Source organism: Macrobrachium nipponense, chromosome 21 (assembly GCF_015104395.2).
Source record: "Macrobrachium nipponense isolate FS-2020 chromosome 21, ASM1510439v2, whole genome shotgun sequence".
Classification (NCBI taxonomy): Eukaryota; Metazoa; Arthropoda; class Malacostraca; order Decapoda; family Palaemonidae; genus Macrobrachium; species Macrobrachium nipponense.
This window is the reverse complement of record NC_087212.1, coordinates 59,572,822-59,593,762: the sequence shown is the minus strand read 5'-3', so window position 1 is coordinate 59,593,762 and position 20,941 is coordinate 59,572,822. Positions and strand designations below refer to the sequence as shown.

Here is a 20,941-nt window from a genome sequence, read left to right as displayed (position 1 = left end):
GATTTTTCGGCACTAGTAGACGCCACTAGAAGATCAGCTTTGAATTCGGCCAAAAACTACGTGGGCAATGAATGAAATAGATCACATTCTAAAAGGCATTTTTAGAGTCTTGGAAGTTTTCAACTTTCTCGATTGGTCCCTCGGAGTCCTAGCCAAGAAAACTCAAGGACCGGACACGTTTTCTCCGGAGGATTTGAATTGTGTCTTATCCTGTATGGATAAATCGGTGAGGGATGGGCCAGCGAAATAGCTTCACTGTTTGGAGCAGGGGTCTTGAAGAAAGATCAGTATTTTGCTCATTTTTAACAAAGTCGGTCTCATGCTCAGAGATCGTCTTTGCTTTTTGCCCTCTCTCTACACAGCTGTTTCCTAAACACCTGGTTCAAGACATTTCGAAGGCTCTCTCTGCCAAAGCTACGCAGGACCTTCTAGCGCAGTCTGCAAGGAAGCCGCGCCCTACCTTCCAGACTAAGACAAAGAAAGCTAAGCCGACCTCTCAGGAACCCTTTCGAGGGGCATCTACCTCTAGATCCTCTTCGTTCAGAGGTCGAAACAATAGAAGAGGGAGGACTTTTACGAAGTCATCAAACCTCCCAAGTAAGACTCAAGTCCTTCAGACAACTGTAGGCGCCAGGCTTTTACAGTTTGCAGAAGTCTGGGCCCAGAAAGACGCAGATGCCTGGACCCTGTCAATTTTGAGGAAGGGCTATCTAATCCCGTTCTCTTCGAGGCCTCCCTTGACGAATACCCCGAGGGAGTTGACGGCCAGATACAGGGACCCCATCATGAATCAAGCCCTCCGACTAGCGGTAGATCAGATGCTGGAAAAGGAGGTGATCGAACTAGTGGCAGATCATCTTTCGGCAGGCTTTTACAACCGCCTGTTCCTAGTTCCGAAATTCTCAGGGGGATGGAGACCGGTGTTGGATGTAAGCGCCCTGAACTTCTTCGTCGAAAAGAAGAAGTTCACGATGGAGACCACTGCCTCGGTGTTAGCAGCACTCCGTCCAGGGGACTGGATGGTGTCCTTGGACTTACAGGACGCTTACTTCCACGTACCAATCCATCCTTCCTCGAGGAAGTTTCTAAGATTCATGATGGGGGGAAGAATCTTCCAATTCAGGGCCCTGTGTTTTGGCCTCTCCACGGCCCCCCAAGTCTTTACGGCCATCATGAGGAATGTGGCACAATGGCTTCACCTAGAAGGGGTGAGGATTTCGCTCTATCTCGACGATTGGCTTATAAGGGCCAATTCCAGAGATCGTTGTCTGAAGGACTTTGAAGAAACCCTGGATTTGACTTATTCCTTAGGACTTCTGGTCAATCTGCAGAAGTCAAGTCTGATTCCCGCTCAAGAGTGCGTTTATCTGGGGATCCAGATGAACTCTCTGAGTTTTCGGGCTTTTCCGTCACAGGAGAGGATAGCCCGGGGACTCGAAAAAGTAACAACCTTCTTAGGGAAAGAAGTATGCACAGTGAGGGAGTGGATGAGTCTGCTGGGGACGCTCTCCTCACTGGAGCAATTTGTTTCCCTAGGAAGGTTACACCTGAGACCGCTCCAATTCTTTCTTCATCGGAATTGGAGTCGTCCTTCTCAGGATTTGAAGTTCTCCCTGTCAATTACTCTTCAATCAAGAAGGAGTTAGCATGGTGGGCGGATCCCGACAAGTTCTCGCAGGGACTGCCGCTTCAATCCCAGAACCCCAGCCTGTGTTGTTCTCCGATGCGTCGGAAAACAGGTTGGGGGCGAACTCTGGGAACCAAGGAGGTGTCAGGAACCTGGATGGGGGACCAGTCTTCCTGGCACATCAACAGGAAAGAACTAATAGCCGTGTGGCTTGCTTTGAAGGAGTTCGAGTCAGATGTGACAGGAGCAGTTGTGCAAATAAACTCGGACAACACCACGGCTCTGGCATACATCAGAAACAGGGGGGGACGCATTTCCTTCTTCTCTGTACGAAACAGCAAGAGATCTTCTTCTGTGGACAGAAGAAAGGGGGATAAAACTTCTCAACCAGATTCGTACAGGGAGAAAGGAAGTATAAGGGCAGATCTCCTCAGCAGGAAAGATCAGGTCCTTCCCACAGAGTGGACTCTGACCAAGATGTTTGCCAGAGCTTTGGAAGTTGTGGGGGCAGGCCTCTCTTAGACCTGTTTGCAACTTCAAAGAACAAAAGACTGGATCTGTATTGCTCGCCCATCTCGGATCCAGGAGCAATAGGGATAGACGCTCTCCTACTCGATTGGAAAGGACTCGATGTATACGCGTTTCCCCCCTTCAAGATTCTGGGGGTTGACTTTAAAAAAGTTCGCAGAGTCAGATTCCGCGAGGATGACTTTGATAGCTCCCTTTTGGCCAGCACAAGATTGGTTCACAGAGGTGCTGGAATGGCTAGTGGATTTTCCGAGATCGCTTCCTCTAAGGAGCGATCTACTCAGACAGCCCCACTTCGACAGGTACCACAAAAAACTCCCCGCTCTCAGTCTGACTGGCTTCAGACTGTCCAGAAACTGGTCAGAGCGAAAGGCTTTTCGTCAGGCAGCTGCTAAGGCAATCGCTAGAGCGAGGAGGTCTTCCACCTTACGAGTGTACCAATCGAAGTGGGATGTCTTCAGAAGATGGTGCAAGTAGGAATAACGTTTCCTCTTCCAGTACCTCTGTGAATCAAATTGCAGACTTCTTTTTATGCTTAAGACAAGAATGTGGCTTAGTCGTTTCGACGATTAAAGGCTATCGTAGTATGTTGGCGAATGTCTTCAGGCACAGGGGCCTCAACTTATCGGAAGATAAGGACCTACAGGACCTTATTAGGTCTTTTAATACAACGAAAATGCAGTATCCTAAGACACCTAGCTGGAATTTGGATGTAGCCTTCAATTCCTTGGATCCTCTAGGTTTGAACCCCCTAATTCAGCCTCATTCAGAGACCTTACCAGGAAGACTCTGTTTTTCGATGGCTCTAGCTTCCGCCAGAAGAGTGAGTGAGCTTCAGGCGATTGATGGTAATGTGGGTTTTAAGGAGGACTCTCTCATTTGCTCTTTCCTTCCTGGTTTTCTTGCAAAGAATGAGAACCCATCAAGTCCATGGCCCAAGAACTTCGAGATTCGTGGGTTATCTTCTTTGGTAGGAGAAGAAACCCGAGAGAACTCTTTGCCCAGTGAGAATGGTGAAATACTACCCTAGAAGAAAAGAGCAACTGAAAGCCAACCGAGAGGTCCTGTGGTGTTCAGTAAAAGAGCCTACTCGTCCATTGTCGAAGAACGCATTGTCCTTCTTCTTGAGAAGCTCATCAAAGCAAGCACACGGATCCTGCATAGAAGAACATCTTAGGCTTCTTAAAGTGAAAGCATACGAAGTAAGAGCCATAGCAACTTCTCTTGCTTTCAACAAGAATATGTCCGTGCGAAATCTGATGGAGACAACATTCTGGAGATGTCAGTCAGTGTTCGCGAACCACTACTTACGTGATGTGAGAATCACTTACGAAAAATGCTTCGCCTTGGGCCCGTACGTATCTGCGGATTCAGTGCTGGGGACAGGGAGCTGGAACTCATCCTGTTTAGTAGTATAAATTTTTCCCCCTTGTATTTTGCTTGTTGTGGTTGCCTTAAAGAGGATGCATGAAGGCATCTCTTTAGGTCGTAATACTAATCTTAGTAGTTTGGTTAGGTGGTCTGATGAGTGTGGCTCCTTGCAGTAGTAGTGGTTAGGACCTGTTAAGATAGGGACGAACTCCCTTTAACAGGATCCGACTTGGATTCTACCACACAAAGGGATCACATATCCCAGTGGTAGATCCGAGAGTCTTTCAGCATCAGGTCACGTCCTAGCTGTAGCTCTTCCAGGGCAACGCAGACTCAGAGACAATATCAATGAAGTCTTCTGCCTGAACAGGTAAGAACCAAGGTTATTTATATCCTACAACATCAGTTGTTTCTTATCTCTCCTTATTACTTTAGCTGTCTCTTACCCTCCACCAAGGGTGCCAATCAGCTAAGTATATATCTGGCAGGGAAGTTCATGTACAAAAATGATATTGTTAAACTACAATAAAGTTTGTACATACTTACCTGGCAGAATATATACGTCTAATGGCCCACACCCAGCCTCCCCTCAGGAGACAGGTGAAAGAAAAAAAATCTGGCTGGAGAGATAGATTGGTTCATACGCCCGCCACCCAGCGGCGGGTAAGGTAGACCACCTGACCTACCTGTCGCGTGTGCCGCGAGATTTGAAATTCTGTCGGAACGTCGGAGACTATAGCTAAGTATATATCTGCCAGGTAAGTATGTACAAAACTTTATTGTAGTTTAACAATATCATATTTCTCATTTGTTAAACTCATTTATAATGAAGATAATGTGCATATAATGATTAAGAGGAAGTTGTCATGTACTGCCATAGTACCAAAGCTTAGTATTTAGCGCATGCACTTTCATTATTGCAAGCCTGTACTTCTTTCAGTATACAGGGTATGTAAACCATTATAACTATTCATATATTTAAAGTATGTTTTCATATGTGGTGTGTAGAACATGCTATTTCAGGGTAAAGCCCTTAGAACTAATTTGCATTATCTTATAACCTAAAAGGCTGTTCTTGAGATCTCTAAGATCGAGATGGTTTAAGCATGTGATAAGAAATAGGGGAGCAGCCAGTTTAAAGAATTGGTTGATATGGAAGACTAACCAGTGAGAAAGGCCAGAGGATCATGGAGAAATGGTGTAAATAGATACTGCTGTGAATAGGTAGAATTTTATTTAAGTACTATAGACAATCAAGAGGAGTCCCTTTAGCCATCTATCATTGTCAGAGGAAATTCACAAAAATGTGAATATGTAATGATGATATTGATGATGAGTGTCTTTTTAAGTGTTAATATTGTTGCTTGCATTTGGAAAAACACATTGAGATACTTAAATAGCTATTTAACCAAGGATTTTACTGTGTTTCAGACATAACTAAGGAAAGCTTACCACAAGATTTGTTTGATGCTGGGGCACTTTTCATTCATAATCGTGACAAGGATGACTGTAAGATGCTGATCTTCTCTGTCAGACTGCATCAGAAAGGTGTAGTGGATATGGAGTTAATGAAAAGATTTCTGATTTATTTTCTGGAGAGATTGGAAAGGTAAGTGTCCATTGGAGCAATTTGACTTTACATAAAAGATTAAAGCCAAAATTGTTCCGATACGTAATACAAACCTTTCGGTCCTTTAACAATAGGAATATACTTTCGGCGTAGCTGGAATTACGGCCGTTGAATCTTGGACAAGGTGGTTAGGCAGTAACTACCGTGGGGCAGGCTAGCTGCCCAGATGTAAACACTCCACTTAACTTTTGGCTGTCTTCCGAGGAAGACGTGTGTTTGTGAGCTCCGGCTGACTGGTCGTTAATCTTTTTTCCCGGTGGGATCCCTTTGGTTTATTTTTTTTTATTTAAATAATTATCCATATATGGTGTTTGATATTAATACTCAACAAAGGTTTGTCCTTGGTTTTTCAATTAATATACAAACCCACTTTTCGTGATAGCCTTTGTAACCGCCCCTCTACTTGGTTAAGAGCCGGCGGCTAAGGTATGCCAACATATTTACATTCTTTCGCCCTTTAATACTGGCTCAAACCTGCATGAGGACGAGATATGTATTTATTGTGAGGATGAGACATGTATTTAACGTAAGTGATATTGATCCTGTAACGGGACATGTATTCATCCGGAAATTACGCTTATGCTTGGGAATTACCAAGGGAACTTCAAAGGTTTGTCCTTGTTTTGTTATGGTAATTTCTCTTTTTCTTCTTCCTTTCACTTACTATCGGAAGAAGGTAGAAGGATGGGCGTGCGGTGCTGAGGTGGGGGGATCTCCTCTCACTTCGGAGGGCGGTGCCCTTGGATGTGTGAGGAGTATCCTCATTACTTTAATATTTTTTCCTTATTTTACTAGTGGTGATTGTGTTTTCATCAGTATTGGTTGGATGCTCTTCGTGTTGGTTATCCTAACCTTGGAATTGTACCTATGACTCGTAGCATGTTGCGTACCGATCCTCGAGTGTGTGTACTGATCCCCTGCTGATAATCATTTCCATTACCACTACTACCCAGGAGTTATGTCACTGGACGAAGCTGTCGTGCTGCCCTGTGAGGTTATCTGCAGTGGGCCCCCCGTATTCGCGTTCTCTGGATTCGCGGACTCACTGATTCGCGGATTTTTTTCTGGACCATATCTAACCATTATTTGCGGTGAATTCGCCTATTCGCGGGATTTTCCGACGATAAATAATCACTAATTAGTGTATTTTGATGTTATACATCAAAATACATTTTCATACAATCAACTTACCTGTCAGATATATACATAGCTAAGACTCCGTCGTCCCCGACAGAAATTCAAATTTCGCGGCACACGCTGCAGGTAGGTCAGGTGATCTACCGTCCTGCCCTGGGTGGCAGGATTAGGAACCATTCCTGTTTTCTATCATTTTTTTTTCTGTCGCTTGGAATGTAAACAACGTTTGCAGTTCCTCCTGACTTGATTTTTGGATTTCATCGCCATCGATCTTCTGGGCTATCTTTTGCAGGGAAGTACTGGATCTTTGGTTCGGCATACGCATATTAATTTGTTTTGATAACTTTGGCTTCGAAAATTTCGAAGAATTGTTTACGTGTAACTACCGAACTTTTCGGTAGACAATCACATAGTTTGCAAGAAGGAAAATTTTAATATTTATTCATAATAACGTGTAGTAAATGTTAGAATTGATTGAGCTAACTTCCTTCTTGACGATGTAAGGAAAGAATAGTTACGCTTCCTTTAGAAGTTTATATAGCTCTCGTACTAACGAGCCAGTAGAGCATTAACATTATAGTAGTGTGGTATCCTCATCTCCTTCTTACTTCACAGAATCTTCAAATTCATATTGCAATTTGAAGACAAAGGAAGGTAGCTCTAAATACGAGCTATTGAAAGGTAAGAAGTGATTTTACTGTTAGTGCAGTGGAGGGTGCGTTCTGTTCGGCTCTGTTTCTCTCCCAGGCCTAGACCTCTTCCAAGCTCACATACCCAGAGGAGAAGGAAAGTCGAAAGCCTTACGGAGGTTATGGAGAATCCCCACCGATCAGGCGTCCCCTCGGCAGGATCTGTAGATCGTCCCAGACTGCCAAGTTCGCCATTGGAAAGGCGTCCTAATTAGTAGAGGGTGCGTTCGATCGCTCTGTCTCGCTCTCAGGCTAGACCTCTTCCAAACTCACAAGCCCAGAGGAGAAGGAAAGTCGAAAGCCTTACGGAGGTTATGGAGAATCCCCACCCCGATCGGGCGTTCCCTCGGCGGGATCTGTAAAACGTTCCCAGACTGCCAGGGATAGCCATTGCAAAGGCAGCCTTTAAAAGTGCGTCTGTTCTTCCTTCCGTTTCTTCATCTTACATCCGAAAAGACGAAGAATGTACATAGTTAGAAGTTCGGACGATCTGGCTCGTTCTCTGAATAAGAGAACACTGACTCACTGAGCGAGAGGCTGAGAGCCAGCCAGCAAGCTAGCGCGAGCCACGTTCCAACAGCCAGCAGCGAGCCGCGTTCCAACAGACTAGCGCGAGCCGCGTTCCATCAGACTAGCGCGAGCCTCGTTCATACAGATAAACGCGAGCCGCGTTCCAGCAACTGAGTGAGAGCCGCGTTCCAGAACTTTTTTTCTTGGCGCAAGGCGCCTTCAAAGAGAAAACAGGCGGCTTACTAAGGAGCCTTATAGTAGAATGGCAATCAGAAGGATGCTTCCATTGAACGTTTTCTGGCAAGAGGCTCGTATAACAAGACTAGAGGCGCTCGGATCTATTAGGGCGCACGGGACCTTCCACGCAAGCGGAACGTTCCAGGAGCGAGTCTCCTTTCTAGCGTGCGGAACATTCCAGGGCGCGCGGAACTATCCGACGCTAGGCGCTAGGCGCAAGGATCCAGACGCCAGGCGTCAGAAGATTTCAAAAATCTTCATTAGAGAGAGAGGTCAGTCGCGAGACTCCTCTTTGAATTTTAACTTGAACAACTTTCCCCTGGCAAATGTGCAGATGTCGCACAGGCGGCCGTTGCTTTTGTCAGAAGGATTCTGATACTAAGAGAAGCCCCTTTTCATTATTCAGAAGACTCCTTTGTTAGGCAGTTCCTCTCAATGCTGGACTCTCTCCTTCATCCATGCTCTTCCCTCGTTTTGAGGAGGCAAGAGCTTTGGGAGTTTTTCTTATAAGATCTCATCGATGTTTGGGTATGATGGCGGATAGAAAATATCTACTTCCTTCCGTAAACCCTAGTGATGAACAGGAATTCTGTCTCTTCCGCGATTTGATGAAAGAAATCACGAAGATTTAAAGAGTTCCTTGATTACTTCGTTCCTTAAGGATATATATATATATACTCTTTCTATCGTTCTATTAACGAAAAGAACGAAGATAGTAGAAGGTAGTAGAGTTCTGCTGTATGAGAATACGATACGGTCAATTCATAAAACACATACCGTTAGTTACTTCTTTTCTGTGCAACTCAATTACAAGTATCCTTCTACGTCTTTCCTAGGAAGGACTACGCTTAAAGGGATTGTTAAGACTACAACCTACTAGCTTCTAGATTTATCGAAGTCTTGTTTCGCTTAAATATGCTTTAATAAGAACTTCCTGAAGTTCGATAATAATTTTATTAAATTCCTTTATTAATTGGAGTAGCTGGCAACTCTGGAAGAGTAAGCGTGGACTGCTTTCGCTGAGAGCCTGAGACCAACGCAGTACGCCTATGCCAGTTACTGTCAGTACCATGTAGGTGTCAGTCATGAGCGGTCGGGCGAATCTCTCTCTCTCCTGCGGGAGATAATAACTTTCCGTATCTCTCCCCTACAATCGCGGTCTTAACCCTCGGATTGAGGGGATAATTAAGCTAACATAAATAAATATTGTATGCCTTTTGCTAAGAAGCTTTCAATAAGAGAGATAGTACAACCTTTAATGCGGTTTACCGTAGGTAACATTATTAAAGGATTCTATCGCAGCAGAACATTATATTATGTAATGCTCTCAGGCTTACGAAAGCCATAGCTTATTAGAGTACCTGCTCAGAAGAAGATGGATGAGTCGGATGGGAAACATTCTCTTTGGGACAGAACTTGTTTCCCTGAATGGACTATACTACGTATATAAAGTTTTTTCCTACTAAGAACGGATTACATGTGAAGGATGTCGGGTACCATAAAGGCACAGCTGTTCTGGCACATAACATAAAAAGAATTAGAAGAAAGCGCCAGTCTGGCGCAACGCGCCAGAAGTACCAACCTGGCGCAATGCTCCTGAAGCGCCAGCCTGGCGCAAAATTTGCGCCAGAAGCGCCAGCCTGGCGCAGTGAGCCAAGAGCACCATCCAAGATTTTCCTCGTTTTAGCGAGTTATTAACCTAGGAGTCCAGTAGACTCTCGGACACCAAGCTCGGTAACGGCAAGATTCGTTCCTGATTTCGTTACCCATTTAATCACTTAGGCCATTTCCACGACACTCTCATATCGCATAGAGCATCGAGAATCTCTTTTTTCGCTCCTATTCGCGTTAACAAAGAGATCCTTCTCGATCGACGAAATAACTGTTAACATGTTTAAACATTTATTGGGAAGAGTTGTGAGAAGACGAACAGGCTTCCTATAGACTGCTTCCTTTTCCTACTTCTCCCCCGATTGAAGATGACGTGGGAAAAGCTTCAAGGAAGATTATCTTGCCAGTACAGAGCAACTGGCCTCTTTGGTGGGAGTGTTAGCGCCTCGTAGGAAGGACGTTGCGCTTCAATCAAGAAGTCTCGTCCTCTCTCCCCTGCGAAGCGAGAGGCGTCATGCAGACGTGAAGCTTCCAACATATCGCAGAGGCTTCGGTTTCGAGAGCGAGATCGGGAGAATCTTACGGAAGACACGTAACGCCAGAGAGACGTGAGACGTCGTCAAGACATGAATAGTCATTTAAAGCTGCTTTTAGACGCGAGGCTCCAACCAAAATTTTGGCGCCAGTTAGGACGCCTTTTGAGAGCGAAGCGTCTTCCAGGCGCGAGGCGTCATCCAGACGTCAGCAGCCACACAAACGGGAGGCGTCAGCCAGGACGCTTGGCTGACTAGAAGCGTCATCCAAGCGGGAAGCGTCATCCATTTATGGGAGAGAAGCCTGGGCTGTTGGCGCCTTCCAGGACTATTAAAGCGGGGAAGAGGAAGGAATATCATTCCCTTAGCCCCTCTCCTTTTAGGAGTTTGTCTCCTCCAGAGAAAGACGTACTGAATTAGCAACGGAGAATCATCTAGACCCCGAGTTAGAAGTAAACTCGGAGGAGGAGTTTCAAGGAAGAGAAGGACTGTCGAACTATAATGTTTTGACAGCCTTGCTTCTAGAGGAGTATGGAGACGACTTGACTCCTGCCTCTCCTCCTTCTCCGCGCTCTCTTTTCTCGAGTGCAAAGACGAAGAAATCTTCGTTTTTTCTTAGAATGAAGCCCGCCATTTCGATGAAGAGGGCTCTTCAGTCTTTAGACTCTGGATGAAGTTGAAGAAGGTGTTAGTTAGAACGGTCTTCTGCATGCCTCCAGCGACGACTAGCTGGTAAAAGAGGCATTTGATATCACGTGGGAGAGAATAGGGGTATTTCTCTTCCGTCTACGTCAGAAGCGGACTTTTCGACCTTAGTTGACGCTTCACGTAGACAAGGTTTGAACTCTGCCCGTATACTTGGGGCATTTCAGAACTGGACCATCTCCTCAAGGGACTCTTTCATGTATTGGAAGTTTTCAACTTCTTAGATTGGTCCCTTGGGGTGATGTCCAAGAAAGCCCATGATTCTGAAGGACTCGAACCAGAAGTCCTTCTGTGTATTTTGTCTTGTATAGACAAAGTGTTCAGGATGGCTCGGTTGAGATCTCCTCTTTGTTTGGAGCAGGTCCTTCTTAAAAGAGGACAGTATATAGTGTCTTTTTAACCAAAGCGGTCTCCCACGCTCAGAGGGCAGCGCTTCTGTACTCGCCTTTGTCTGACTTTTTGTTTCCCTTCTCAGTAGTGAAGGACATTTCTCGTTCATTAACTGAGAAGGCGACTCAAGACCTTCTGACACAGTCAGTAAGGAAGAAGAAACCTGCAGACAGCCCAAGACACTGTCATTGTCTGATGAGGAGAAAGACCGGGCCTACAACCTTGACACAGATGCGCTAGATGCGAACATATAGGACAGATAAGAGTGTCCGATGTGGACATTGCCAGACATCCTCGAGACTCTACCAAGCTCGAAGCTCCGGCAAGTGGGGAGGAGCCACCCAGGCGCGAGGCGCCAGGCAGGCGCGAGGTACCAGCCACGGCGAAGCCAGGCGGGCGCAAGGCGCCACGCCAACCGCGCGAGACGCCGCCAGGCGCGAAGCTCCAGGCAGGCGCAAGGTGCCACAAGGCGCCAGGCCCAGGCAGGCGCAAGCTCCACAGGCAACAAAGCGCCAACCTGGCGCGAGACGCCAGCCAGGCGCGAGGCGCCAGGCAGGCACAAAGCGCCAACCTGGCGCGAGACGCCAGCCAGGCGCGAGGTGCCAGCCAGCCGCGAAGCTCCAGGCAGGCGCAAGGTGCCACTCCAACCAGGAGCTAGACGCCAGCCAGGCGCAAGGCACCAGCCAGGCGCGAAGCTCCAGGCAGGCGCGAGGCGCCAGGCAGGCACAAAGCGCCAGCCAGGCGCGAGCAGCCAGCCAGGCGCAAGCCAGGCTCTAGGCGCGAATCTCCAGCTAAGACGCGAAGCGTCATCCAGATGCGAGGCGCCAGTCAAGCGAAAGGTACCAGACAAGCGCTAGGCGCCAACCAAGAGCGAAGCACCAGCCAGGCGCGAGGTTCCTGCCAGCTTCAGGCTTCAGTCGGGTGAGATCCATTTCAAGAAAGCCCTGGGTCTTCTTTGAAACATGGAGATCTCCCTAAGCACTTCATTAGTGACTTGATTCCTTCAAACAGCTGAGAATTAAAAGCGCAGGAAGTGCGCGCTTTTGCAAATTCTTGTTCTTTACATAACAATATGTCATATAAGACATATTAGCTGTGTTGTACGGTAGAGGCAACTCTGTGTTGAACTTCTCATTACACAAAGGATGTCAAGTAACCTACGAGAGATCCTTCTCTTTTGGTTTATACGTTTCTGCGGATACGTTACTGGGATAAGGAGCCGACACTGATCCTTAACTTTGAGTTAAAGTTTTTTAACTTAGTGAAATTATTGGGGTTTTTTTTGAAAGGAGTGTGGGATAACTCTTTCCAATTTGAGCGCGAACCCTCGTGTTAGGATCAGGTGATCGGGATCGGTGTTCGCTCCTTCATAAGGTGTATTGTCCATATAAGTGGATCAGCACCCATTGACAAAGTCCTTTCAGGCTCTGCCGAGTAAGTGGATAAGACCCCTTCGGCAGACCCACAAGAACTCTTGGCCTTAGATCACATATCTCGCTAAAGTTTCTTGAGGTGATGCAGACTACTGGGCAAACACCCACGAAGTCTACCACCTATCAGGTAGGAACCAAGGTTTTATTTATACCTACAACATATGTTGTTTACCTGTCTATTCCATATAGTAGCTGTCTCTTACCCTCCACCGAAGGGTGCCAATCAGCTATGTATATATCTGACAGGTAAGTTGATTGTATGAAAATGATATTGTTATGATACAATAAAGTTTCATACATACTTACCTGGCAGATATATACGATTAGGGCCCACCCAGCCTCCCCGCAAGGAGACAGGTGGAAGAGAAAAAATATGATAGAAAACAGGAATGGTTCCTAATCCTGCCACCCAGGGCAGGACGGTAGATCACCTGACCTACCTGCAGCGTGTGCCGCGAAATTTGAATTTCTGTCGGGGACGACGGAGTCTTAGCTATGTATATATCTGCCAGGTAAGTATGTATGAAACTTTATTGTATCATAACAATATCATTTTTATGATGCAAAAAATGATTTACTGATTTTAAAATATTAATATTGATCAATATTGTATTAGTAAGTTTAATAAGATTAAATGATATCACATAATAACTAATAATTCTCTCTCTCTCCCTTACCGGGATGTATGCTTTTTGGGTGATAAATGATTTACTAATTTTCTAATATTAATATTAATGTAAAGAGCAATTACTTCAAGAAAGAAAATACTACATTGAATTAGTAAGATTTTAGTTTAGAAATTTTTAAAATTATGTAAGAATGAAGGAAATCCCAGTCTTCACGCATCTTTCTTTCGAACTCCAGGTCTCTCTCTCTCTCTCTCTCTCTCTCTCTCTCTCTCTCTCTCTCTCTCTCTCTCTCTCTCTCTCTCTCTCCTGAGATGAGAGATTTTTATGGTACACGTATGTATAATATGTTTATTAATATTTTCATATGATAATAATAATAATAATAATAGTAATAAAAACTGTAATTACAAAAATCATATGTGAAAGTATTTTACAAATGCTACGATAATCTATCTCTCTCTCTCTCTCTCTCTCTCTTACAGAGATGTATATTTTTTGGATGATGATTTACTAATTTTCAAATATGAATATTAGTGTAAACAGCAATAATATAAATTCATTAAAGAAAATACTAAAGTGAATTAGCAAGATTTTAGTTTATAAATATAAAATTATGTAAGAATGAAAGAAAATGCATTTTACCCCGCGGCGGGAATGGTGGATCACCTGACCTACCTGTCGCGTGTGCCGCGAGTTTTGAAATTCTGTCGGGACGACCGAGTCTATAGCTAAGTATATATCTGCCAGGTAAGTATGTACAAAACTTTATTGTATCGTAACAATATCATATTAATTTTATAATAAAAATTCCATGTTCGAAAGTAGGATGGTGACTGTAATGCTTTATATAATAATAATATAATAACAATGGTGAATAAATCCACAATGGTGTAAGTGTAAATATGAAATATATTAAAATATTTATAAAAAAACGAAAGCTTTCAAGAACCTATTCTATTTTCCTTCTCAGTCTAACTAAAACGCTAATGCAACCATCAAAGTAAAATGTTTTGGGAAAATAAATACAGGCAGTCCCTAGTTAATGGAGGGGGTGTTTTTGTTTGGAAAAATAGATACAGGCAGTCCCCAGTTAATGGAGGGGTGTTTTTGTATGGAAAAATAAATACATACAGGCAGTCCCCAGTTAATGGACGGGGTGTTTTGTAATGATCATGTGTTTTGCCTTAAAAATAATTTTCCCTGTCATAAATAATTTTGAAATTTGTATACTTTTCAGAGAAGAAAATGGTGAGCAAATAACAGTTTTCTTTGACATGACCAACACTGGGATGAAGAACATGGACATGGATCTGATCCAGTATATGATTAATCTTTTCAAGAGCTACTACCCTTGGTTCCTCAATTACATTATTGTTTTTGAGATGCCGTGGCTTCTAAGTGGTAAGCAAGTATTTTTTTTTTTCAATGATTAATGGTGTTTTCAGCAGTAACAGGTACAGGGTAAAGATCAAGAACCTCAGTTGGTTAGTTTCAGTATTTATTTTTTGCATTTAAAATGTTTTGGATATTGGTTCCCCAAAATTAGTGTTTGTTCCTACACGATATACAAACCCTCGGTCCTTTACATAAGGAATTACTTTCGGCGCAGCTGGAATTACGGCCGTTAAATTCTTGAACAAGGTGGTTAGGCAGTAACTTCCGATGAAGACGAGTGTTTATGAGCTCTTGCTGACTGGTCGTTGATCATTTTCACCCGGTGGGATCTTTTTGGTTTATTTTTGTTTTTTAAATAAATATGTATACAGGCAGTCCCCGGGTTACGACGGGGGTTCCGTTCTTAAGACGCGTCGTAACCCGAAAATCGTCGTCAGCCGGAACGACGTAGGAAAAATGTCTTAAACTAATAAAAAGTTATAAAAACCTTACTTGTAATCCTTTGGTTACACTACATGTAGTTTCCTTAAGTTCTATGTACAACCTGGAGTTATATTTTCATCAGAAAATGCTGGTTCTTGAAGTTAAAAACCTTATTGTAATGCTTAGGTTACAGTTACACTACATGTATAGTTTCCTGAAGTTTTATGTACAACCTGGAGTTACATTTTCATCAGAAAATGCTGGTTTTTGAAGGTAAAATCCTTATTGTAATCCTTTGGTTACAGTTACACTACATGTATAGTTTCCTGAAGTTTGATGTACAACCTGGAGTTATATTTTTATACATTCAACTTACCTGTCAGATATATACATAGCTATTACTCCGTCGTCCGACAGAAATTCGAATTTCGCGGCACACGCGGCAGGTCGGTCAGGGTGATCTACCCCCCCGCCGCTGGGTGGCGGGAATAGAACCATACCCGTTTTTCTAATTCATATTTTTTTTTTCTGTCGCTTGGAATGTAACAACGTTTGCAGTTCCTCCTGATGGATTTTTCGTGTTTCATCGCCATCGATCGTCTGGGCTAACTTTTTTACAGGGAAGTAATGGATCTTTGGTTTCGGCATACGCTTTTGTTAACTTTTAGAATTTTTTTTGATAAAATTAACTTCGAAAATTTAGAAGATTAGGGACGTGGTAACTAACCGAAGTTTTCGGTAGACACTCATCCACTTCACGAAAGTGAATTGCGTATACTTTCATGAAAGGGGGGAATTACTTATATTTATTCATTAATACAAATAAGTGTTAGAGTTTGATTGAGGAAATGGTATATCTTTTCTTCTCCTAGTTGGGGAAGTCAGAAAAGTAACTATCCTTTAGAAGCTTTATTAGCTCTTGTCTTAACGAGCAATTATAGTAGTAACAGTACTAGTAGTTGTTTGATCCTCATCACCTTCTTACTTCCGCAAGAATCTACAATATCATATTTGCAAATTGTAGACTTTGGATATAGTTCAAATGCGAAACTCTTACTGAACGTAAGAAGTGAATATAGTGTTCCCCCATTATTAACAATGGAGGGTGCGTCTGATCGGCTCTGTCTCGCTCTCAGGTCTAGACCTCTTCCAAGCTCACAAGCCCAGAGGAGAAGGAATGTCGAAAACCGTAAGGAGGTTTCAGAGAATCCCCACCGGTCAGGCGTCCCCTCGGCAGGTTCTGTAGAGCGTCCCAGACTGCCTGGGATAGCCATTGGAAAGGCATCCTAAAACAGTGTTTCTCCCTTTTTATGCCTACGGTTCCTCGATGGATTGAAGAACTTCAAATGAATGAAATTGGCGAAGATCCTCGTATAATGCCTTCTGGTAGAATTATTCAAAATGAGAATGACATTAATCGATCCACCTTTCGGAATCAGGCGACGATTTAGCGCCTTCTAATATTAGAGATCATTCGATAACATTGTGATAAAGTCATTGTTCGAACATTTTTTTTTCGCAACTAGACGATAGCGCTATCCCATGGGGGTATGAATTGTTATTTCAACAAAAAATAAAATTCCCCATCGGTGCATTTTTAGATATAAATCTATTATGATGAGAACGATTTTAGATTGTTTGTCAATCGAATGAATTATATGGATCTCGTTGAGTGATAAAGCTATATGTATGACTTTTAAGCTTCTAGCTCCTACCATGCTTAGGACAAAATCGCCTTAGGACTACGGTATGGCAAGGCATAGACACATACCGAAATTTATGCTATAATGGTCAAGTGAAATCCTTACAAAATTTCCTAAATTAATACGGTTTTACCTTAATGTAACGTATTATATAGGATTCTATTACGCTAGAGTATAGTTATATGAGCTTAATCGTGTTCTCGAGAAGTGATCGGAGAAGCATATCTTTATTGGTGGATTGAAGAGTAGGATAGAAACATTTTTTCTTCGTGTTAGAAGAGGTTTCCATGAATTACCAGTACCCTTCTAGGACTTTCCTAGGAAGGAATAGGTTTAAAAGAACTGTTTAGACGACACCTATTTAGTTTCTAGACTTGTCGAAGTCTTGTTAGCTTAATTATGCTTATATAAAAACTTCCTGAAGTTCGATAATAATTTATAAGATTTCCTTATTTAATGGAGTAACTGGCAACTCTGGAAAGTGAAGGCCAGACTGCTTTCGCTTTGAAGACCAACGCAGTCGCAGTACCATCTTGTTCTCAGTCGTGAGAGGTCGTTTACAGCTCTCTCTCCTGCGGAATGGGATAACTAACCGTATCTCTTCCTACAATCGTGTCGTAGCCTCGGATTGAGGGAATACCGAAGCTATCATAAATAAAATATTGTCTGCCTTTTGTTAGGAATCTTTCAATAAGAAGGATATTACAACCTTTCAATGCTGTTTACCGTAGGTAACATGATTAAAGGATTCTAATGCAGCAGAACATGATATTATTTAATGCACTCATACTTACGAAAGCATGGCTTATTAGAATACATACTTAGTGAGAAGAGAGAGCGATGTAATAGAGATTCAATTAAAGACTACGGTATGGTTAAGTCTTTCGAGAAGGACACAACCCGTAATTAGATCGGATATTGCGCAGAAGTTGTATGAGTCGGATGGGTAACAATTCTTTTAGTGGGAAATGGTTTTCCCTGATGGATTATACTACGTATATAAAAGTTTTTTCATAATAAGAACGGAATTAACATATGAAAGGATGTCGGGTACCATAAAGACACAGATGTTCTGGCACATAACATAAAGATATTAGTAGGAGGCGCCAGCCTGGCGCAGATGCGCCACCCTGGTGCAGGTTGCGCCACCCTGGCGCAGGTTGCGCCAGCGCTTGGTGCACTAAGCCTAGAGAGCACCATCCAAAATATTTCTCGTTTGAGCGAGTTATTAAATAAGAGCAATGCAAGCATTTGCGAGTCCGTGAGAACCTCGATCGACGATAATAACTGTTAAAGTATGTCTAACATTTATTGCAAAGAGTTGTGAGAACCTGCGAGAAGTCTTCTTCATAGATCTCTTAGCAAGAAGAAGACGAACAGTCTTCCTGTAGACTGCTTCCTTTTGTTCCTCAAAACCATGGCCATAAGGAATCATAAGCGCCAGCCAGACTGGCTCTAACTAGAAAATAATTAGTTAATAGATATACCTTAGAGCAAATTATGCTTTCCTACATAGAGCTGGGAAGTGACTCAGTCCCTCGCAATGGAGCGGTCCTTCTCGTTCAGGGAAAAAAGGGGGGGGGGGGGGATACGGAAGAATTATCTGAGGAAAGAATAATTCCCCTTCCGATATACTCGTATTAGAGGAAAATTGAGAAGAAACATCCAACTATGGAAGTACTGTAGAATTATAGGATTTTGATATCGAGATTTCCTGACCAAGGTTGCAAGTAACAGGCCATAAAGGCTCCAGCCAGGCTTTAACCAGGCGATACGCGCCAGCCAGCGAGGCGTCGCCAGCGGAGCGCCAGGCTTTAACCAGGCATAGCGGCCAACCAGGCGCGAGGCGCAGGCTTTAACCAGGCGATAGGCGCCAACCAGGCGCGAGGCGCTAGCCAGGAGGCGCGAGGCGTCAGCCAGGCGCAAGACATCAGGATCTCAAATTTCTCAGTATTTGGAGATAGACTTTCCAAGAGTTTCCTCTTTGAGAACTGACACAAGATCAGTTTTTTCCTGACAGGGACACAAGTTGTTGCACAGGCGGCCGTGGCCCTTGTCAGGATTAACTGAAATTGCGGAAGTCTCTAACAAGAACAGACTTCTCATGTCAGGTAATATAGTGGTCGCGTGAGCGACTTCTTTCCTGGCAAGAGGAGTTGTTTTGGGAGAAACTCTTTTTGCCAGATCAACCCTCTACTGACAATTATTCTAGATATCGCACAGGCGAACGTAGTACGTGTCAGGATAAGTGGGTTCTTCTGCTTTATAGACCTTTACATGGTGAAGAGAACTGATATCTTTAGAGGTCTCTCGCTTTCCTCAACCTTATGAGACAAGTGATAGAAAATATATCGGACTCATAAGTTAATCTGGGTGCAGGTTTTAGAAAGACCTTGGCAACCCCTTTTTTATTGCACGTTTCGGCTAGTCCCTTGAACCATGCAGCTCCTCTTTCTCCTCTTTCATTGTTATTAACAGGATCGTATATTATCCTACTCCTATGTAAACATAATAACAAGGGAGACCTTGTAATGTTTTGGTACTGGAAAAGACTCGTAGGAGCTCTCAGTATTGGGTGAGAGGCTCTTTCAAGTATCTGAACCGTACATTACGGCCTGATGTCCTAGGATAGGAATCTTGAATGATTCTCCTCGATCCTGGATCAGTTAGTAGGAGAATAGGATAATAATAATTTGTTTTGCAGAATAACGATGATAGAATTTTTCCATTCTCTCGTTGCCCAGGCACGAGGACAGGAAGGAAAGAAAGAAATATAAGAGAGAGGTAGCAATATACGCCATCTTTATGTTATAGAAAGGGGAATAAAATTTAGTCTTTTTCCCCTAAAAGATAAACTCTTTACAGAATGTAAGACAAAGGGCGTCAAAGAAAGAGAGGATATATGTTATGCCTCATTTTAGACTGAGAGAGGTTGGATTCTCAGAGGTCACGTTCTTCTCACAGCAGGTTTTGGAAGTCTTTTCCAAGACAGTCTGAATATTCTTTCAGCATCTATTTAAATGGACCTTAACAACCTCTCCACTCTGAGTCTGTCTGCGTGCAGACTGACCAGAAGTGGACATGAATAGATGGATGTTTCAAGGTAAATGACAGTAGTCATGGATAAGATATATAATTACTGCAGATCGTGCTTGAGGGAATGAGGAAACTGTCCTCTTCCGATACCTCTGTGAACCACATAGCGGTTTTTTCTTCCCTTTCAGAGGGAAGAACTGAAAGGGAAGAATTACCTTTGTATATATCTGCTATCAAAGAACGCAGTAAAAGGCTATACTTTGTCTCTATAAAGGGAATTGGAGATAGCCGAGCATTAAGATCTTCAGGATCTTACACAATACCTCTATACGACAAGACTTGGAGATCTTATAGTTACAATGGGATCCTATTTGGGCCTCAGATTCCGTGTTCTGACAAGATGGAATTGCTCCTCATCAATGTTTCTCTTGGTACTAATCGACCAAAAGGACGAGTGAGATTTTGGGCTTGGAATCTGGAATCAAATTCTAGAAAGACTCGGCAATGGGTTCCTGCCAGCATGGTATGTTTGGCAAAAGAACTATAACCTTTTATTCCTGGATCAACGCTTTCAGATAAAGGATTCGTTGTCCAGGCAATGTATTTACGTTGTTATCTACAAAAGAAGATAAGGTTTAAACGTTTGCTGACAGAGTCTTTGGAATACGATGAGGGCTCAAAACTACTTCCCAGAAGGTTCGAAGAGATATATTTAAAAGAGCTAGAAATCGGGAATCCTCCCAATTTCAGCTCAGAGTCTCCTTAAACTTCCAGGCTCTTTCCATGCCATCGTGCAAAGGATTAGGGAAGATTTTGCAACGAGAGAACTCGTCAACATGTAGGAAGAGTGCTCGTTAGCAACTGAAGTATCAAGTATGATCCTCCTCGGAGGAAGACTGGTCTCTCGGACTATTAGATTTCCTATCGTCTACTGGATGTAGCCGACTAAAATTACCTCCCCTTGTTGCAGAGGCCATAAGCTCAAAGTGAAAGAATTTCTTCCACCCTTTTCCTTTCTCCTGATAAACGATTGTGGATGTTCAGACTTTCGGACAATGTAGCGCCAATCAGGCGCCAAATGCCAACAGGCGTAAAGACGCCAGAGCAAGACAGTCCAAATAAACACTGTCATTGTCTGATGAGGAGAAGGAGTAGGCCTCCAATCTGGCGCAGATGCGCTAGAGGCGAATAAATCAGGCAAATAAAGTGTCCGAGGTGGACATCGCCAGTTTTCATCGAGACTCTTAACAAGCTCGAATCTCCTGCAAGTGGGGAGAAGTCAGCCAGGCGCGAGGCGCCAGGCAAGCGAAGCACCAGCCACGCGAAGCGCCAGCCAGGCGCGAGAACGCCATGC

General features: G+C 43.5%; 1 protein-coding gene across 4 annotated transcripts in view; it reads left to right on the top strand.

Annotated features, from left to right (window-relative positions):
* The window catches only part of LOC135198059 (motile sperm domain-containing protein 2-like), a 180,893-nt gene that overhangs the window by 37,939 nt on the left and 122,013 nt on the right, over window positions 1–20,941 (top strand). For all 4 annotated transcript variants that reach the window (XM_064225454.1, XM_064225455.1, XM_064225453.1 and 1 more), the window contains exons 3-4: window positions 4,958–5,135; window positions 14,268–14,431. In XM_064225454.1, coding sequence (XP_064081524.1) covers window positions 4,958–5,135; window positions 14,268–14,431 — 342 coding nt within the window. The remainder of the gene's footprint in view (window positions 1–4,957; window positions 5,136–14,267; window positions 14,432–20,941) is intronic.